The 21,416-nt window shown below is 45.0% G+C and overlaps 1 protein-coding gene across 1 annotated transcript; it reads right to left on the reverse strand.

The window, feature by feature from the left end:
• Positions 1–463: 463 nt before the first annotated feature.
• On the reverse strand, positions 464–20,849 carry smc4 (structural maintenance of chromosomes 4). The gene is made up of 23 exons (XM_083680382.1): positions 20,702–20,849; positions 18,868–19,021; positions 17,633–17,823; positions 16,822–17,013; positions 14,994–15,170; positions 12,586–12,750; positions 11,472–11,599; positions 11,110–11,250; positions 9,052–9,202; positions 7,709–7,873; positions 6,980–7,399; positions 6,698–6,859; positions 5,769–5,994; positions 5,590–5,669; positions 5,226–5,378; positions 4,522–4,648; positions 3,880–4,069; positions 3,332–3,476; positions 2,749–2,922; positions 2,390–2,569; positions 1,822–2,054; positions 1,389–1,572; positions 464–773 (listed from the first exon to the last, which is right to left on the reverse strand). The coding sequence occupies exons 2-23, from the start codon at positions 19,007–19,009 to the stop codon at positions 609–611; spliced, it is 3,891 nt and encodes a 1,296-aa protein (XP_083536508.1). The 5' UTR covers positions 19,010–19,021; positions 20,702–20,849; the 3' UTR covers positions 464–608.
• Positions 20,850–21,416: the final 567 nt, after the last annotated feature.

Consider the following 21,416-nt stretch of genomic DNA (forward strand, 5'->3'; position numbering starts at 1 on the left):
AGCACCCAGAAGCATTGCTAGGAGCACTTTTCAGAAACATATATAACATCCGAACAAAAATTTCAGTACTGATTTTCTATATCTTAACAGCAAAGTACAGTACTTAATGTTGAACTTGTAAAACAGTCTGTTAGAATAAAGTGACCTGATGTCTTGGTGTCTCCTTGTGTTCATGTTGGGGCTTAAAGCTTGAACTTCTGTATACAGGGGCCCAGCCTGTACTGGCCAGATCTCAGTTCAGATAGTTGCATTAGGTTATGTTTAGTTGTTACGTAAACAGTAGTGCTTGCTAGATTTCACACAGGGATGTGAAGTCTACACTAATAATCTCCTAGCACCCTTCAGGACCCCCTTGCAGCACAATAACTCACTAGTATCACACCTAGCCCATCAGTGACACCCCCCCGGCCCCCCCCCCAATGGGGTTCCACAAATTTAACACTTAGAGAAGATAAGACAGGTTGATCTGCAAAACATTTATTAGCTTCGACAGTATAAAAAAAGAGCAGCGACTGATGGATGTATGTACACACAGTGGGAAAGTGACAGGTAAAGGAAAGGTCTAGACATCTCAATAGTGATGGCAGCCAGGGTCTCTGACTCCTGCTCTAGGCAGAGGCGACCTCTGGCTGGTTCAGGACGATAGTCTTGGGGTTGATGCCCACGCTCTTGGTGGTGTTGTGGGTCTTGTAGATACCGATCAGGCGGTCGGCAATCTCAAACATGTTGTTCCTCAGGGAGATGATGATGAACTGGGCGTTCTTGGTTTGTTCCTGGAGGGAGGCAAAAACATTAAATGAGCCAATCATCAAGGCGGATGTGGGAGCTGTAAATCAACTATAGCTAAAGCTCTCTCTCTAACTGTCGGACAAAGCAAGAACTGACCAGGCTAAAACAAATGCACAATCTTGATGCCAGCAACAGGAGAAGGCTGTACTTCTGACCCCAGCGAGAAAAATGATTTTCCCTGAATAGCTCCCCTAACAATCTCCTATTACACAACACAGAGGGATTTATTTATACAGGATTCTCTCCCTCTCTGCTGATGTACTGGAGTACTCCACACTGGGCCGACTACCAATACACAAGTAGAGATCATTCATGAACGAGTGTATGTATTGTGTATAGTGGCTAGCATTGGGAACTGTTATTTCAGTCAGTGTAGTGGGATCTTTCTTCTTCTGTACTCTGTTTTAACAAGACATTTCCTCCTCCACATTTGATGCATTGAGGAATTAAAAGCTAATCTTGTTCAGTCATACTTTTGTTTTCATTTTAACTTTATTTCTGATATCTTGAAAGTCACATGTATCATGAACCCTGTACCATGTATGCATGCGTGTGTGTGAGTGAGTGAGTGTGTATACTGATGTGTGAGAATGACTTACATAGATGTAGCAGGCCACGATGGAGACGTTCTTGAAGTCCAGGGCGGCGTCGATCTCGTCCATGAAGTAGAGGGGCGTGGGCTTGAAGTGGTGCAGGGCAAACACCAGTGCCAGGGAGCTCAGAGTCTTCTCCCCTCCAGACAGGTTGAAGATCTTCTTCCAGCTCTTCTTAGGTGGACGCACACTGGGAACAGGGAGGGGAAGGGAGAGAGAGAGAGACACACCTGTTAACATTGACCACAGAACCGTTTGTTTTTTTCCAAACACTGCTTTGGTTTTATGATCTTCTCAGTGTTTAAATAAGGGGATAGAATAATTTCTTGGTAAAACCAACCAAGAGTGTTGACCGGACTGCTTGCATTCCAAAGCAGTACATTTATACCTGAACCGTCCTGAATAAGGCCCAGGTAACATCTCTACTCCCCCTCCTCACCTGAACATGATGCCCTCAGAGAAGGGGTCGAGGCTGTCCACCAGCTCCAGCTCGGCGTCGCCTCCTAACGTCAGCATCTGGTAGTTCTCCTTCAGCTTGTTGGTGATGATGTTGAAGCCGGCCATGAACTCGTTGAGCCGCTGCCTGCGCAGGTCCTCGTAGCCCCGCTTGAAGCCGTCCCTCTGCGTGGTGATGTCATCCAGCTCCGCCACGCGCTGCAGGTATAGCTCCTCCTACGGAGCGGAGGGAGAGAGAGAGAGAGAGAGAGAGAGAGAGAGAGAGAAGGGTTTGAAGGGAGGGAGGGAGAGGCGGAAGGGTTCGTCACTGAAAATGGAATATGCATGCATCAACCATTATTTACCACAACCACAGACAACATCACTCCACCAGCCAGGAGAGAAGGAAGTGTGGTCCTCTGTGGCTCAGTTGGTTTGATTCCCGCTGGGACCATATACTGAAATGTATGCACTCACTGCAATGTACGTCGCTTTGGATAAAAGCGTCTGCTAAATGCCGTATATTAAATGAGTCTCGAAAGGACATATTTTTGAGACAGACAGAGGCGTACCTTCTTCTTGTACTCTGTGATGGCCCCCAGGTTGGGCTTCAGCTGGGCAGCACGGGCCTCCAGCAGGGTGATCTCGTTGGTGATGACGTTATGACCTTTCATTGCCTCCAGGTCAGCGGGGGTCATCACAGGCAGCTCCGCTGGCTTGTCCTCGATGACATGCAGAGAGAGCTTTGTGGCCTGAGGAGGAAGGGGGGGAGGGGAGATAAGTGAGGAGAGCAAGATAGAAAATACAAAAACAAATAGTCAGTGATTTCTCCCAGGGCCACAAACAAAACATGGGAGACAAACAAAGAAAAATGCATTGAACATGATTACACTGAAACATCTCACACTCACACACAGGCGCACACACACACCTCTTTCTGCCAGTGTTTGATCTTGCCGCTCTGCTCGCTGATGGTGGTGTCTATCTGCTCCACCTGCAGGCGGACGCTGAGGGACTCCTTCTGCAGGTGGTGCTCCTGCTCCTGCAGGGCCTTCAGCTCCTTCACCACGGCCCGGTGCTGCTCCTGGACCTCAGGCAGGGCCGCCTACACCAGAGAGAGGACTGCCATGTCAATACTGTACATAAACACTATGTTCAATGGTTCAGTGGATGATATGAGAGAGAGAGACAGACAGAGAGACACACACACTCCCAGTCCTCCACCCTGCTCCTCTAGTGGGTATTTAGCCTCACATGGGATGAAATGGGAATGGATTGGTGTAATCGCCCGTGACCAGTCCAATCCATGTGGGGAAGAAGTGGGTAAATGTTGCGCAATAATAATAATAATAATAGAGAGAGAGACTTGGGATGTCAGAGCAACCACTATTATACATCTTTTTTTTATTTTTTTATTATTATTATTTTTAAGTCTGCTAAATGTCCTGTATGATATGATGAAGTCCTGACTTCCTGTGTGGTGTGGAGGTGGAGCCTGCGGCGTGGTGGCGTACCTCGGCCTCCTGGGAGGCCTTCATGATGTCGCCGGCCTCCTCCTCCAGCTTCTTCAGCCTCTCCGTCAGCTCCACCACCGCCGCCTGGTTCTCCTCCAGCTCCGCCTCCACACGGCCCACGCTCTCCTCACACTTCTTCAGGTTCCTGGTGGAGGTGGAGGCAGTGGTCACATTTAATAACTTTAATTTAATTCAAACCCGTGCACAGCCCTATGTGCACCCTAGCCAAAGGTGTGTGTGCATCAGTCTCTGATGTCAACACCTCCAGCATGGTCAGCCACTGTCCCACCCCTGCACTGCTGCAAGGCCAGGGTAATGCTGAGTTTGCTGTCTGTGTGTGTGTGTGTAGAAGACTCTATGGAGGACAATCATATTCAAGAGATCCGAAAGACCACCAAGGTGTGTGTGTGTATTATTGCACCCCATTTACCCACTTCTTCCCCACATGGATTGGTCACAGGCGATTACACCCCATGTCAGGCTTAGTGCACACTAGAGGAGCAGGGTGGAGGATTGGGAGTGTGTGTGAGTGAGCGCGTGTCTCTCACCGGCCGGCGGTCTTGATGGCCACCTGGGCCTTGGTGACGGCGGAGGAGCAGTCGTCCAGCTCCTTGTTGACCTTGTCCAGGCGGTCCTGCTGGGCCTTCAGCTTGTGGCTGTTGATGTCCACGATCAGCGTGTGGAGCCTCTTCACCTGCGCCTCCACCTTGCCTGCCTTACTGGACGCTGCCTCGTAGTCTGGAGGGGGGGGAGGGGGGAGGAGAGAGAGAGAGAGGGTTGTTAACCTCTAAAGCTAAATGCCCTATTTGACAAATTTTCGCCTAAAAACCAGGCTTGACACAGTATTACTACTGTTATTATTTTTATATATACGCCATTTAGCTGACGCTTTTATCCAAAGCGACTTATATTGCAGTGAGTGCATACATTTCAGTATATATGGTCCCATCAGGAATCAAACCCACAACCTAAGCGTTGTTAGCGCCATGCTCTACCAACTGAGCCACAGAGGACTGTTATTATTACAGCCATTGCTACTGCTGCTACTTACATTATTATTATTATTCGTATTATAACTATTATATTGTTCATTGAGGAGCAAGATTCCAAAGCATTTCACAACATCAATTACGGCTGTGTGTGATGTACGGGACAAATCAAATGTGATCTGATTTGAGGGTTGGCCCTACCCTTCTTGAAGGCCTCCAGGCTCTTCTCCAGCTGCTTCTGCTTGCTCTTGTCGGGGGCGTTGGCCAGAACGTTGGCCTCCAGCTTCTGGATCTGGGGCTTCAGGTGGGCCTCCTGCTCGGCCAGGCTCTGGAGGAGAGAGAGGAGACACGGCCGCAGTCAACCGCCAGAACCGCAACTACGTAGGCGTGACGGAGCACACGGCTTCCACATGTAACACGCTCAGACACACGCAACATATGTACATATGTATGCAACATCCACTCAATGGGTTCACGGTTTCATTTGTTTGTCGTCTGGAAGCACATTAATGAGACAGGGTGTGTGCAGAGGAGGAACATATGGAGGGGGAGTTGAGGAAACTTGAAAGATGGCTGCAGCAAGAAGTGTGTGTGTGAGAGAGAGTGTGTGTGTGTGTGTGTGTGTGAGAGAGAGAGTGTGTGTGTGTGTGCCAGCTGTCTCAGCAGCAAACCCATGAGAGAGAGAGAGCCTCGTAGAGACAGACTGGGGTTTCCTGTAGCAGAAGCTCAAATTGAGCCGGATCATGGTCCTCTCAGACTACCGACACAGAGTGTAGCCTGCCACCTGTTCATTTAACCAGGAACGCACCATGTCAGTGGTGCATTAGGATCCAAGGTTGGCTCTGTGTGTGTGTATTGGGATCCCTGGTTGGCTGTGTGAGTGAGTGAGTGAGTGAGTGACTTACCTGCATGCTGTTGGTGTATTTCTCCAGCGTGTTCTTCATGTCTCGGAGCTCCTGTTTGAGGCGTTGGATCTTCTCCTCCAGCTGCAGCTTCCTCTCCTGACTGCCCTGCAGCTGCACCACCTTCTCACTCAGCTTGCTCTCCATGCGGTCCAGCTGCACGCACACACACAATCAACTGGAGCCTAACCCCCCCAGCTACACACCGTAAACTACAGCCTAACTAGAACCCCCTCAGCTACACACACCATAAACTACAGCCTAACTAGAACCCCCTCAGCTACACACACCATAAACTACAGCCGAACTAGCTTTTCGTTCATGCGCGCGCGTGTGTGTGTGTGTGTGAGAGAGAGAAAGACCTCACCTCCTCCTGAGAGACCTCTGTGCCGATGGAGGAACCCATCCTGCCCCTCATCACCCTCCCCCCTCCTCCGGTCATGGTGCCTGTCACACAGAGAGCACAGGACAGTCACACCCATTATCCAGGACCAGACAGAGACAGAGAGAGAGAGAGAAGAGAGAGAGCGATATTAGTCCCCCTACCAGCCATCTCTATGATCTGTCCCTTCATGGTGACCACCCTCCAGCGCTTGCTCCCCTGGAAGGCCAGCCGGGTGGCCTGCTCCAGGTCCTGGGCCACCAGCGTGTCCCGCAGGGCGAAGTAGAAGGCCGGCCGCACGCTCTCATCCTTCACACGCACCATGTCAAACAGGCGGGGGATGTTCTCCGGGGTGGAGATGGGAGCCATGTTCCTCTCCCACACCTTCATCTGAGGGAGGGAGGGAGGGAGGACACTGTGGGGGTCAGTGGTGGGTGCATGTGTTTGAAGAATGTAAAAAAAATAAGTTGGTCTGGGTTAGGGTTAGGGTCCAGTGGTCCAGCACCACGACCTACAGAGCACATATAAACCCAGGTCGACATGGGTCAGAATCCCCTGCAGACAAACTCCTCACTTTCCTGTCCTTCTTCACTATCTGTATTCAATAAAAATGAAAAGTACAAGAGTGGAACTGCCCCACTCAAAAAAATAACATATATATATATAAATAAAAGGAGGAGAAAAATATGGGAGTTAAGGAAACTTGAAAGATGGCTGCAGCAAGAACAAGTGTGTGAGAGAGAGAGAGAGAGAGAGAGAGAGAGAGAGTGTGTGTGTGTGTGTGTGTGCCAGCTGTCTCAGCAGTAAACCCATGAGAGAGAGAGAGGGAGAGAGAGAGCCTAGTAGAGACAGACTGGGGTTTCCTGTAGCAGAAGCTCAAATTGAGCCGGATCATGGTCCTCTCAGACTACCGACAGAGTGTAGCCTGCCACCTGTTCATTTAACCAGGTCCCTTGATAGAACACATCTGTTCTAAGAGAGGCTGGGAGCATCGGCCAAAACAGGGTCACACACACTTACAAAAATGGGTTAGGAGGTTAGCAACATGGTGCTGATTTCTGAGGGGTTCCTATACAGAGGGTCCTATGCTGACCTTGTCCAGGCCGATGAAGGTGGCGACTCCGATGTTCTGGGCCTTGAGGAAGGTGACACATTTCTGGGCCGTGTCGATGGAGTCCACCAGGATGTTGTCCAGAGCGCCACAGCTGGAGGAGATGGCCACGTCGTACTTCTCCTCGATGGCCCCCAGGTCACCCTGTAGGAAACGGCGCACGTGAGTCACGGTGAGTGGGCTTGTTTGGAAACAGCCGTTCAGACACAGGCGTTCACTTTCTCAGTCTGAACCTCGCAACTGAACACGCGCCCCCGCCCTCACCAGTCGCCCGAGGATGCCGGGGATCCTCCCGCTCCTCTTCTGCTGCATCAGGGCGTCCAGCACCTTCCCCCGGCTGCGGTTGGACGACAGGGAGCTCTTAGCCTCCTCCAGCTTCTGCCTCATGTCCCGGACCACATCCTGGGTCTGGACGTCCCCCGCCAGCAGCTGCTCCAGCTCTGACTGGTCCTTCTCCTGCTGCGCCTCGCAGCGCGGCACCTTCACCTGGAGCTCCTTGAGGGCGCCGCGCCGCTCGCGTAGGGTGTCCGAGGTCGTCTGCAGGGCCTGCTTGGCGGCGTTGAGCTGGGTCAGCGCCGTGTTGTGGCGGCTCAGGTAGATGTCCAGCTCCGACTGGCCCACATCCATGCGGGACCGCGTCTCGTTCACCGCTTTGCTCAGCTCCATCAGCTCCTTCTCCTTGTTCTTGGGGGGGGGGGGGGGGGAGAGGAGAGAGGGAGGGGGCAGGGGGGGGAGAGAGAGAGAGGGAGAGGGCAGGGGATTAAGAGAGTAGAGTCTGAGTGGATATCCGAGATCAGAACACATGAGCAACAACAGAGTGCACATCAAAATGGTCAGTGTAAGGTTTTAAAAATGCCTGCTTAACGCCACGTTATTAGACCTGAGCAAGTGGCGGAGACTGGGCAATGGCTCATTTTTGTAGAGATTAAGGGACAAGCTAGACTGGTCATCTGGCATTGACTGACCCCCCCCCCCCCCCCCCCACGCACACACCTCTTTGTCCTGCTGCAGGCCGCTGGTCTCCTCCTTCAGGCTCTCCATAACCGCTGCCAGTTTCTCCTCCTCCTTCCCCTTCTGCTTCTCCAGCTCCTCCCTGCGAGCAGACGCCTCCGAGATGGTCTTCTCACTGCTGGCGGGAACGTTACGCACCTCCTCTAACTGAGACATGGAGAGAGGGGGGGGGGAGCGAGAAAGAGAGGGGGGGAGAGGGAGGGAGAGAGAGAGAAAGAGGGAGGTGGGCCAGAGGGGGAGGGGGGAGAGAAAGAGAGAGGGAGGGAGATGGTTAGCCGGGTTAAAAAGTGAATGTGGCTGCAGGGAGTGTTACACAAGGCCATACTTCACTACCACACTGAGAACACTGCTCCCCTGAGGACTGCCCTGCCCTGCTGCCACACACACCCACACTGCCAAAACACAGCCACTACTCCTGGATACTCATTTAGGCTGTATAACAGAGGAGGAGGGGGGGGGACTGAAGGAGGGGAGACTGACGGAGGGAGACACACATACAAGGATAGAACGATAGTGAGAAAGAGGGAGGGAGAGAGAAATGAGTTCTGGCGGTAGAGCGAGTACAGCAGGGGAGGGGGGGGGGGAGAGAAAAGGAACGTGGAAGACAACAAGTGAAAGAGAGAAAGAGGCAGTGTGAGATGCAGAGGTGTGGGGGGGGGGGGCATTCAGACAGGCAGAGGAGAGACAGGCTGCATGACTGGAGGGCTTCTGCTCACCCTGTGTCTTTACATCCCCTAGTGGCCAACGGGGGTAGTGTCACCACACATTCAATAATGAGACAAACACCCCCCTCCCAGACAACAAACGTCTCCAGGCTTTTGAACATACATGTGCACTGCTGACCTGACAGAGGGGTAAAAACCGCCACACAACTTTGTATCAAACCCCCCCCCCTCCCTCCCCCCGGGAGTCATACCCAAGGTTTATGATGTGACATTGCGAGCATTTTTTTTCTTCGAATTTGTTTAGGTTACACAACTCTGCAATTACTAACAATGGCTTCTGTAAGTCATTGAGCAACGGCCTCCCCCAGGCCTCCGTACAACAGGCCCTGGTGTGTGGATAGGGAGTTGGATTGCGCTCATGTTTCGCTGTGGTCGGGAGACAAAGTGAACAGCGTACAACTCTAGTGAGAGTTGGTGCCGTCCCTGTTTTCAGCACACTGCAACTGGTGTGTTTTGTTTGTGACTCTGTGGCCCTGTGGGGTGGGGTGAGAGATGTTGGCCACAATCACAGCCTCCTAACTTATAGATTTGGAGAGCTTCGGTGACCCAAGTACGTGTATGTACGCACACGCACATACACACACACAGAGAGACACCCACCTTCTCTTTGTCCTTCTCTAACTGTTTCTGTAGTTTCTTGGTCTTGCTCTTGGTGTGTTTCAGTTTCTCCCGCGCCTCGACGTCCTGCAGGTCCAGCTGGGTGAACTTCTGCTTCTGGCCTTCGATGTACTTGGTCAGCTTGCCCTGCTTCCTGATGAGGCGGGACACACGTTACTCAACATGCCAGCAGAGTAAACACGTCGTGTGTTGACATCATGTGATCCATGGGGGGGGGGACACGTGTAACGCCAATCAAAACATTTGCGTGAACTTATCCTTTCTGTTCACGTTACACATCATGACACTGGGGACCTTCGAGTTAAGCAAAAAGGAGATGGTGTGCTACACAGATAGAGATATATCTCTATCTACTGTGCCTTCAGTAAGTATTCAGACCCCTTCACTTTTTCCACATTTTGTTGTGTTATAGACTCAATTTAAAATAGATTAAATTAAAAGAATTTGCCATCAATCCACACACAATACCCCAGAACACCGTTTTTGAAATTTCAGTACATGTATTAAAATTGAAATACTTCATGTACATAAGTATTCAGACCCTTTGTTATGACACTCTTAAAATTAGCAAAAATGTCATCAACAAATCATTGACTCCATTGAATTGACTCCATCTTAATGCAAGGATAATAGTTCATGTAATTTTGGAATTAACCTTTGTTTTTATAGGGTCTCTGATTTGCATACACTTGCATCAATTACACACTGTGTGGATTAGGATGTCACTACCAACTCAGCAAATTTCATAATTTTCTCTTGATCCTGACAAACTCCCAAGTCCCTGCCGGTGACAAACATACCCAGAACTTGATGCAGCTACCACTATTCTTCACACGAGAGATGGTGCGGAAACTGCATTGCATGTGCTGGAATTGCACTAAACTTAATGCTTTGTAGTAAAAGCAAATAAACACATTTCCAGCCACTTTCTTTGCTGCATCACTTGAATTCATTGTTGCAAACACAATTATGGATATGAGAGAGATTATTTCCCATTACAGGATTTTTTTTGGCCACTTGGTTATCGACCAATTTTGTAGAGTGACTGAGATGATGATGTCCCATCGACTGTGCTTTTTCCTCTGCACCATTCAACTTTGTAGGTTTTTGTAAGTCTCCCCAGGCCTCAGGGATGCATTCCTGAGTAGTTTTGTTCCTCTCCATTTGCTCAGTTTTTAATGACAACCTGAGCCACAGTGTGTAATTGATTCCTATGCAAATCAGAGACCCTAGAAAAACAAAGATTAATTCCAAAATTACATGAACTATTATCCTTGCATTAAGATGGACTCAATTCAACTTATTGAGTGATCTGTTGATGACATTTTTGCCTTTTAGGTAATTTTAGAGATTGTCATAGCAAAGGGTCTGAATACTTTCTAATAAAATTACTGACATTTCTAAAAACCTGTTTTTAGCTTTGTCATTCGGGGGTATTGTGTGTGTAAATTCTTTTAATTTAATCCATTTTAAATTGAGTCTATAACACAACAAAATGTGGAAAAGCTGAAGGGGACTGAATACCTTCAGAAGGCACTGTATGTATTGTAGTTCACGCATGGCTGTGCTGCAGTCATTCTTCTTCTCACATTGTACACGGTGATCATTCAAGTAGAACAGAGGTTGTTGCTGTTGTTTATCGTTATTTGAGCATGACTTGAATGCACATTTCAACCAAAACAGGTTGTACCAATCACAGTTGCCAATTCTAACCGGTGTATAAATTAAATATTATGAAGTTACTCATTAGGATTCTGACACTGAAGGTCTCTTGACCAAAATCATTAAATGCAGTGATTTTTGCAAGTAACCAGTGCTGCAGGGAGTTTTTACTTCACAGTTTCATATCCTACTCCCTTTGCACCTGTAGTGACAATCAGGTGTGCAGACATTTTCTTTACTCACAAGTATTCTACATTATACAAGCTGCTCTGCTTTTGGCTTCGCACTCAAAAGATTTGGTCTGACCAGCCTTCACATTTTCACGTAAAACAACTTAAACCTGATCACGTCTCTAAAACAAATGTCAAAAGGTCGTACTTCTCTACGTTCTTCAGGTCTTGGCTGTTCTTCTCCATCTCCTCTGCGAGTTTGCTGTTTTTCTCGGAGAGTTCCTTGGTGTCTTCCAGGATCTTCTGCCTCTCTTCCTCCTTACCCGTCATCTTCTTCTGGAGGTCATGGCTGACAAGAGCACAACAAAAACGCAAACACGCTCAACTTCATAACAGTGCCGCTCAGAAACAAACAGCACTGCATCCATCATGCACTCAAGACAACGTGATATAGAAGAGAAGTTTTCATATTTTGGCACACTTTAGCTAACAAGCTCTTCGGGTTTGGCTACGGTAATATTTGCCATGTTTACACTGATGTGGTTTGTGTATCGTTGTGTGTGTACTCACACATAGTACTGGTACAGCTGGCTCTTCCGTATGAAGATGTCATTCTCCAGGCTGAGGAACTCCACCGCTGTGTTCTTCTCTCGCTCCAGAGCCGTCTTCTCCTTCTCTACCATCTTCACTCTGTTGAGCTGAAGACACAGAAACACAGAAACACAAAATTCACAGTCATTGGAAAAACATTGGGCCCCAATTTGCATCTGCTAAAGAGTGATGCGAGCCACTAAATCCACGTGCAAAGACTGTTTTGGTAATTTGGTGTCGCCACGAAGTGGGTGTGCCCCGAAAAAACAAACAAAATGTTGTTATCTTCTGTACAGACTTCCCCATGTGGAGAGTTGTGCTATAAATCAGACAACAGAGGGTAGTGGGGTTTGGGGATAGCTTCATTTCAACTGTAGAGGTCAAAACAACAGATCATGTGACCCACCCCAAGGCATAAAAATTTACTTTTTTCGTCTACAGGCCAAGGTGTCTGGTGGATGAGAAAATTCACCAGACACTCAGATTATTATTTATTTATTTTTTAAACCAACATTAAGGCAAAGAAAAAAACCAACACATTAGCATGACTGCTGACGCATTGAAAATTACTCCCTGCACAGAACGAACGTCCTGTCGTAGGCCCCAAGTTTCAAAATACTGGTAAATATTTTCCCCTGCATGTTTTCTATCATCTCACACGGTCACGTGCAAGTTGCTATCTCGTATATTTTAATTTTACGGGCATGCTTCATTTTAAGGTCGTAACCAGAGGCGTCGTTGTCACTAAGAAAGCTCATACAGTCCTGCTGGGACCATATATACTGAAAAGTATGCACTCACTGCAATGTAAGTCGCTTTGGATAAAAGCGTCAGCTAAATGGCATATATCATAGATTCTGGGGTCAGAGTCAGGAGAAGCGGGAATGAGATGCATTGCGGTTACAGCCAGCCGGAGGAGGCAGCAGGAGTGTTGAATCAACGGTGACCATAATTGCGCATTGCACCAGTTTTGTTTTTTTAAATTGGAGCATAGTATAGTCGCAAACCTTTCTTGGCGACCTGCCAAAGTGGCAAGTAAGATTCATGCGTTTGGCAGGTGTAAATTATTTTATTTGTTTTGCGTGGGACCCACCTTCTCCCCCCTCTGGTCGTTGAGGTGCTCCACACGGCAGCTGAGGGTGTGGATGGGCTGCTTGAGGCGGCAGGAGCCGATAATGTCCTCCAGATACTCCAGCATGCCTTCGTCATGCTCCGTCTGGCCCTTGGGCTTCATCATGGCTATCTGCTCCACCTCGCCCTGCATGGAGCACAGGGAAGGACACACACACACACACACACACACACACACACAGGTGTTAAACTTGACAAATACTAAACATGTGCATTTTAACACTAAGACATGCCTGGGGTCCCTCACACACTCCAACCTCCATACTGGGATGAAAGACACTGTTAGATTATATTGCTATTATAATTAATCGGTTAAGTAAGCAGAGTTCAACCTCATGCTACCAAGTCATGGAAAGACAAGTGAAATATTATTCTCAATTACCAACACAGTGGTGATGGGAAGACACAAAAACATACACCTCTACCCGAAAACTTATCTTAATTCTGTAATCCTTCAACAAGTGAATAACATTAAAATGGGGAACAATCTAAGCACTGTGAATATCAAACAGTAAGATTAACGATTAAAATTTTAATTTCTTAAAAACTAAATAACATGGTGCCATAAAATTCCAACTCTTTTTTGCAAAATTATGGGGAAAATGGCTGATCTTCGTTATGATGGTCCCCCATTGAACCATTGTTTTCATTAATCTTTTAAGATAGTCTCTTTGGGCAGTTAATCTTATGGGGGCTTTGAGTGGACTCATTCTTTGTCACAAACCATAATTTCCACAAATGTGGCAACTTCCACTCTACAACCATAACCAGCCACAGATCAGATAAGCCAGTAACATTTCTACATCCTTGACAAAACAATGAAATGTTCTAATGAATTACTAATACGTAGTGTTCAATAGATTACTAAATATCACTGGAAATGTAGACAGCCTTGCATTCAGGTTTAATACTTGTGTAGTAGTCAGGGTAGGAAAGTTGCATAGTTGTAATATAAAATAAATAAACAAAAATAAAAATAAATATTTGCATAACAAGCTAGGTTTAACATTAAGAGTCAGTTAAGACGGTGTTATACATTACATATACAGAAGGTTGTTCATAAGAAATAACACAAAACCGAATAAAAAATTACTTTATTCATGTTCTGACCAGAGCACAAGTCAGTTTCCCCTGAGCCAGAGGCTTGCAAAAGTGACCTTGGAAAAGAAAAGGCCCCTTGCCTCAGTAAGAGCAGCCCTAACACACACACACACACACACACAGCTCAACATCTCCCAACATAAATACAGGCTTAGACATACGCTAATCAACTTAGCAAGATAAGACAGTAGAGAACTCCCCCTTCCCATAAATACAGCACAATATACCCCCCATTCCACAATAACTAAAGCATGTGTCATCCTAAACTATGAGGCCAGAGTTGACAGGCAATAGTAACAGTAAGTATCTCGTAGAATCATCTAGTAAAAAAAAAGCAAAAGCAAAAGCAGAGTAACAACATTCAGGCTCAGTGCAACAAGTGGACTGCCATGTTCTTCAAACTATCTTAAACAAAACAGTCTTCAACAGGGTTGTGGAATTCTCTCTGTTCAAAAGCATTCATAAAATGAAAAAAATAATAATAAAGAAAATGTTATTCATTGTACCATGAAAAGGTGATCGACAAACAATAATAATAACATTATGTAATGTCATTAAAGAGGGAATTGGAGGAACCAATAGATGACATTGGCAATACATGTTGAGGAGCCATTCCGGTGGGGAAAGAATGAAGAAGAAAATACAACATAACCAAAGTCGTGTTTATGCATTGAAATCAAAGGTAGAGAAATGAAGAGGGGTGTTGGAGCCGACCACACTGAAGCAGCACTGATAATATTGGGGTTGGGGTCTGAATTCTCACGCCAATATTTACGTGCTGCTAAAGTGTAGCAGGCAATGGGGAGACCTCAGTGACAAACAGTGAACCTCCTTTTATCCAGTGAACCCTCCCAAAAATAAACCCAGCCCTACTTTATAGAATCCTGCACCCAGTTGTCTGGAATAACCCCCAAATCCACATCATTTGGGGGATCAAACATGGGTTTTCCTTAAAATCCTAAAGCAGCAAATGATGGTTCGCACCCTTTTCACATTGTTTCAAACCATGATGCGCTGCTATAGCAGTCTAAGGGATGGAGGAACAGGTCCCTTGTCTCTCCGTTAGTACAGGTTAAAGGTCACCAAGGCTTAGCTACAGTACACTGTTTTCAGATACTTATTTACCATTTGACTGAGGGAGAAAGGAAAAACTCAAAGCTGAAAAACTTGGACTGGATGGAATAGACAGCTGAGGTATGACAGACAAATTAAAAGTAAACAAAATAACATAAATAATACAAAAAATACTACAAGAAAGTATTTGATTACCTGTAAAATCAGGAATCTGTTGTGGTCGAGGTCGATGCCATGGCCCCGCAGAAGGGTCCCCACCTCTTTGAAAGTGGCCTTCTTGCCACTGACGTGATAGGCTGAGGAATTGTCTTTGCTGGCAGTTCTGGAAACATAGAACTTGCTGTTGGGGACGACTTCGTAGTCATCTCCTTCCTAGCACAAGACACACACCAGCTTAATGTCACAAGAAATACACTCAACACAGAGGAAAAAAATCATCATATTAAACAAAAACTATTCCCTAAAAAGATGCATAATTAAAACACTTATACAACATGTATGAAAGTTGAGCAACAACAACAACAAAAAACATTCATTTTGTACATTCATGAACATGCAGGATTCATCAAGCTCAGCAAATATAGTAATGCAGCAGATGGTGAGAATTAATACACAACCTATGATCTTATACACCATGACTGAAATAAAACAAAACAAAACAAGGAAAATACATTTTAGATTTAGTCTTAAAATAGACTGGTTAACAGATTTAGTTAAGTATTTACTTGACAAAGCCAATGAAACTGCTTGTCTTTTACATAATATTAATTATTTAGGTAAATGTCTTACTTACACCCTCTGTGGTAGGTCACGGTGATTTAAAATTTTGAAGAAATACATTATAAACTATGCCAAATTAAAGCTCCACTCTATTCAGTTTAATTTAAATTGTGTATCATTAATAAACAGATAGTGTGTATTTATTTAAAACAAATCACCAATAACTATTTTTGAATGATTTATTTCCTGACCCTCACAGTCTACAGCTGTGGGTATGTTTATGCAAGTCATTAATATTCATGTTCCACAGCCCTGATTGGCTGACAGAACTGTCACTGCGTCAGCCCTTCGCGAGGAGCTAAACATGGAATGACGGTAGCTAGAAAAACACAACAGCGCAAAGCCAGTCAGAGACTTTTACCCATGTGGGAACCTGGGTCTGAACCTGAATGGGAGAAGACCTTGGAAATACAAAACCACTGCAACATTGGTCACTACCCAATGGTGGGTAGTGACCAATTCAAATAGTTTGCGAGCTTGCAGGCGTCAGCTTTTAAATCAATATGTTCCAATTGTCAATTTGCTAGCTAATCGGCGACTTCAGAACTATGAAACATGCATGGACGCACATTTACTTTTACAGCACATATCATCCCCGTTGCTAAACACACAAGGTCTAAGGGTGATGGGCTATTTAAATTAAGCCATTTCTGACATCAAGACAGGGGCCAATACCACACCTAGAAGAAACAGCTCCAAAAAAATGTGGTGTGTTCAAAATGTAAGCTTTGCAAAACAACGCAGAATATACTTTTCACATTTCCAGTGTTTACTCAACACACCAAGATGCAAAAGAACATTCAAAAGACAGAAATTAGAATTTAAACTGGAGACGGCCTTTTACATTAAAAGTATGGAGGCCTGCGAAGAAAAAGCTAAATTGGACAGAGTACATCTAATTTAATTTCAACCACCATTTAGCCAAATAACTCCCCTTTGACTTTAAGGTCCGAGCAAAAACCGTGTTAAAATTGAGCAATAATAAAAGAAAACTCCAGAGTTGATGTGGGTCTCAGTTTATTCTTTAAATCAACTTTGAGTCTTGGTTTTAGTAATTGGTGTAAAAACATGGGTTCTGTGTAGTCTGTGTGTAGGAGAAAATAATAATTAAAAATAAAAATAATGTGTGGGGGGGGGTAAAATACAAAATAGTAAGATTTTAATCAAATCTCTACTACACAATAGTTATGTCAGTTAGGCCTCCTTGGGGATGCAGCAGATGCGTGTCAGTGTGTATTGTTACCTTGTCTATTATGGTCTGGAAATGCACCTCCACAGTGCAACTCTGTACATCGTTGTGCTGGTCAGACCTGTGGATCAGCACAGAGAGCTTTTTGGACCTGATTTTTTGGGCCCTGTACCCAAACACAAAGAGCATTGAATCTATCACGTTGGACTTCCCACTGCCATTTGGACCAATGATACAGGAAAAGCGCTGGGGAAGAGAGAGAGAGGGGGGGGGGGAGGGGGGTTAAAATCTATTTAAAATCTCTTCAAACCTCCATAAAAGGAAAATGTACAGAGAATCCACACAAATAATGTGCAGTTCAAAAGGATTTTTATATTGTCACAATTACACCAGATAAAAATGGTAGGCCTCTGTATAGTCAGTGGATGTATTTAAGAGATTATTTTCATGCACCTGTGTTTGTAACGCAATGAAGAAAACAACTACCGAAGAGAAATTGAGGGTCAAAAAGTTTGATTAAAAAATAAAATAATAACTTCTTGAGGAGGAGAGGACAAAGGATCACCACTGGTGAGAAACACACACACTCACAAAGCCAAAATGGAGGAGTGTGAGATGTGAACTCTGAAGAAGTAATCTTATCTGGTGCATTTGACACTAAAATGCATCACTAAAATGCAACTCACTGACAAGAACGTTGATTCAGAAAATGTAAATAATAATTTTAAAAACATAAAAATGGACAACACCCTGTATTGATGCAATGATATATATATATATATATATATACACACACAACTGAATACAAACAATTATTATACATAAATATGCAACAAAAAAATAGGGATTTTCATAATGCCTGTACCTTGTGGAAAGGCCCAAGAATCTGCTCGCCGGCGTAGGATTTAAAGTTCTGATTGACTATATGCGTTATCATCAGGCGAGGAGCGCCCGGTTCATTGGTCATTGCTGGGGGCGGGGGTGGAGGGATGCTGCCGAGAATCTCCTCCAAACTTCGGTTATCAACCGCCTCGGCACCCTCCCCGGGAGACGGATCTAGGGCAAAAAAAAGTTGAACTTTTATTCCTCGATCCGATTCATTTCAGGTTGGGACAGTGGTTGCGTGTGGGGGAGGGGTGAGGGAGCAAAAACAAACAAACAAAACATAAGCAGACGAGAGAGCTAGTCGCAGTAAAGGAACAAAGACTCCCGAGGAACATCGGAAGTTAACTCGTACATTTACCATGTCGTTGTTCCATAAAGCAACATCTAACTATAGTAACCTTACTGATCATAAAATAAACTACACTGCTATGCAAACGCTCTCCCTCTCTCTCTCCCAATATAAAAACGCTGTACACTCACTTTAACGAAAATGAATGATTACATGACACATTTCGATCATCCGATTCCACATTGCATTTTGCGCCACATTCATAACCCAGTTACGAATCAAAGGGAAATTCATCAAATGAAATGTATGATGCCAAAATGCACAAGTTATCGTTTATGCTACTCTCACAATGACAAGACCATTTGGTCTCAGTTCTATTGTTGTGTTCATTCACTGATGAGCATTAAGCAGGTCATTTCGTAAAGCAGATGACACTGACAATAGTTTCCTGCCACTAAAACAAAAAGATCCAACCATACACGGGCTAAGTCACAGCTCAAAAGTAGACCACAAATATCAAATTATGTTCTCAGGTGGAAAGTCTCCCCGACAATCCATTCAGTCCAAGTTAAACACACAAAACGAGGTCAAAATATTCTCCATCTAGTACACGTAATGGGTGTGAAAAAAACAAAACAAATTCATACAATATCCAAAATAAATTACCTTGCTAGTTGGGCAAGCTCGAGAAAACCGCGCACACGCCACCATCATAATCATCTCAAAAATCACAAGAGACATTTATTGATGCCTTGCTCACGTTATGAGCTAGCCAGAAAGCTACGTGTTATGAATTGAGGGAGCACTCAGCGCCGTGCCAGTTGGACTCAACCATCACGGTCTTACTATCAACAATACACCGCTGCCATTGAGTAAACGCACAACTTATTTTGGATGCAGACACCAAAACACCCTTTGTTACTCACCGTTTGTCGGCGTTGCCTCTTGGCCATTGGAGTTGGTCTCTTTAGTGGGTAGGTCCAACTCGTCTTCGGAGTCATCCCGAGGCTGCGACCCTTTCCCTCTTGGCTTTGAGGCTGTGGAACTCTTCGCCGTTTTGGAAGGCATGATTTTTAAAGTCTAAAAAGGGATAATTCACAGAAGTACATTGTACAATCCAGGAGTGTTTTTGCGTCTGTCCATCTCAATGCGCAGCTATTGATAATCACAGTGAAGCACGCTGTTTACTCTCCGTCATTTTCCCACCACAATCGGGCATTTTACTCAACGTCTACAGAGTTAAAAAAAACTTCATTTCAGGTCAAAAGAGTAGATATGGGGTGGCGGTTGCCACGTAAATAATAATGCTGCGAAAATAACAACGTCTGTTTAGATAAGACTGCGGAGATCCACCTTAAATTGTCCATATTAAATTATGTTGAAACGAATCAACCAGTTTTAACTGTGTAGATGCGTAGGCTAATAGAGGTGAGGTGGTAGTATTAGGACGTTCCGTGTGACAAAAACACAATATTCACTTGACACGCAAGTTGAGCAAACTAAATTGTAACAATCCGGTGGGTAAAAACAAACAGCTGTGTAATTGGAAAGCCCTGGCTGTCTCACTGTTCTGAAGTCAGCTGACAGTCAGTTTTGACGCAACTTCAACTGTTGGGGAAATGGGGCGAGAACGAACAAGTCAAGTGCGTAAATGAACGGTGAAAAAGACCGACAAAATGGTGACGTTAAGGACTGTCAGTAGCACAAGAGACAGAGCTAAATTCAAACAAAATGGGACAGAACTAGTCAGCAAAAGATGACTGCAAACAAAAATCGCTACCCTACAAGTAGCCAATGAGAGGCAGATTAAATTAGTGCCGTGTAGGCTACACGGGATCTGCACTGATGTAAATGTGGTAGCTTGAATTCAGCATGTCAGACAAGAGGTGACTCTGCAGAATTGGACAGGTAGCCAGTACGGTCATCTAATAGTCTCGCAAACTATATCCCAATACTATTGAATGATAATGCGTTGGTTGATGCAACCCAAAGCAGCCAACTTAATTGCAAGGGCAATTTTATAATCAATAACGTTTTAGCTAGTATTCAGATCAATGAGCTGTGCGGATAGGACACTGTCCACACTAAATGGCGCGGACTACACACTAGATTAGCTAGCTAAATTAACACCCACAAACTTTAGCTCGGCTAGCAGTGGCACTGCTAGGAATAGTGCTTGCAATATATGCACCGGTATGTCACTGTTTAAATCATCGTCTCTTATTTATGGGTCAGGCTGGCTAGGTAGCCAGCTATTTGTGTGACGTTAACCTACACTATTTCTAAAATGGTGAACAAATGGCAATTTGGCTAACGCGTTTGCTAATATTCAAATATAGCCAACGTTTCATGTCTACATTGGTGGCTAATTTCGGGCGTCCTCTGGCTGGTTCATTTGTTGTTAGTAGTCGCTAACCACAACCAACTTAAGCACACTAACGAGTACTGAAGCTAACTGGCTAGATAATGTTTTTTGCATGACGATATGGTGCCAAAATAACAGAACAGATGAAGAAGAAAAAAAAATTAGCTAGCAATGCCGTCTCTCAGAATCAGCATGATGTCAAGTTTGCCACATCATATGGCATCTGATGCTGAACTAACTAGTGTAGTGACATCAAAATCAACTCATCTTAGGAGACAACAATCCGCTATATTACAAAACGCATGAGACGAGCTAGCAAGTAGGTAGATAGCTAAGTTGAGTCAACGTTAGCTATTTAGCTAATGTTGGTGTTCGGTTATAGCATGTCAGTTTACCTTTTACTATGATGCGGACGAGGCTTTTGTCTGTGACAATTCCTTATTTTCACCCCTGTTGTTAAAGGCAAATGGAAACAATTCTCGATATTCCAGAGCTTTGAAATAAAGTCCATAAAAGTCAGCCCCGTGTCATCTCAAGTCGTTACCCCACTAGAAACTCTCACTCGTAAATGGCGCCTAAACTTCGCTGTCGAACCAGAATTCGTTACAAACTGACGCAAGGCACCATGGAACATTTATTGGTAGAAAAAAAAGAAGAAATTTAAAAAGGGGGCTGATGCCAAGAGTAGTATTGAGCAACCGTGAACACACTTTTTTTTTTTTTTTTACTATTCCAATTAATTTAGAGTATTTATGTCCACATACATTCAAAATAGAACGCGCTCACTCCGATTCGGAAGGAACTGCGGGAATTGTTGCCAGGAGACGATGGCATGGGCGTGAAAAACAACAGACAACGGTGTGTTTTTGTTTACAAAATAAATGTATTTTGATGGATTGTTTTTATACATTTAGTTAACATCCGTAGGCGATCAAGAACTGAAATTTATCATTAAAAAAAAACACGACATCTACACCAAGAAAATAATTACAAAATATTTTGAAAGTCCTTGCCGTGGCTTTGCTTAGGATATCACGAAGTCTCGCGCGAGTTATATCCTGGGATTCTGGGGTTGCTGCTGCAAAGTTAGCTTGCGATCTAGTAGACTTT

The sequence above is a fragment of the Argentina silus genome (assembly GCF_951799395.1).
Source record: "Argentina silus genome assembly, chromosome: 11".
Lineage (NCBI taxonomy): Eukaryota > Metazoa > Chordata > Actinopteri > Argentiniformes > Argentinidae > Argentina > Argentina silus.

What these genes read in the sequence shown, in the direction of transcription:
- smc4 (XM_083680382.1), bottom strand. Translation starts at nt 19,009, where the DNA reads ATGCCTTCCAAAACGGCGAAGAGTTCCACAGCCTCAAAGCCAAGAGGG. An exon ending in CAGAGGTCTCTCAGGAGGAG is followed by an intron (nt 5,379 to 5,589) that starts GTGAGGTCTTTC and finishes GTGTGCGTGCAG; the next exon opens with CTGGACCGCATGGAGAGCAA. An exon ending in AATACACCAACAGCATGCAG is followed by an intron (nt 4,649 to 5,225) that starts GTAAGTCACTCA and finishes TCTCTCCTCCAG; the next exon opens with AGCCTGGCCGAGCAGGAGGC.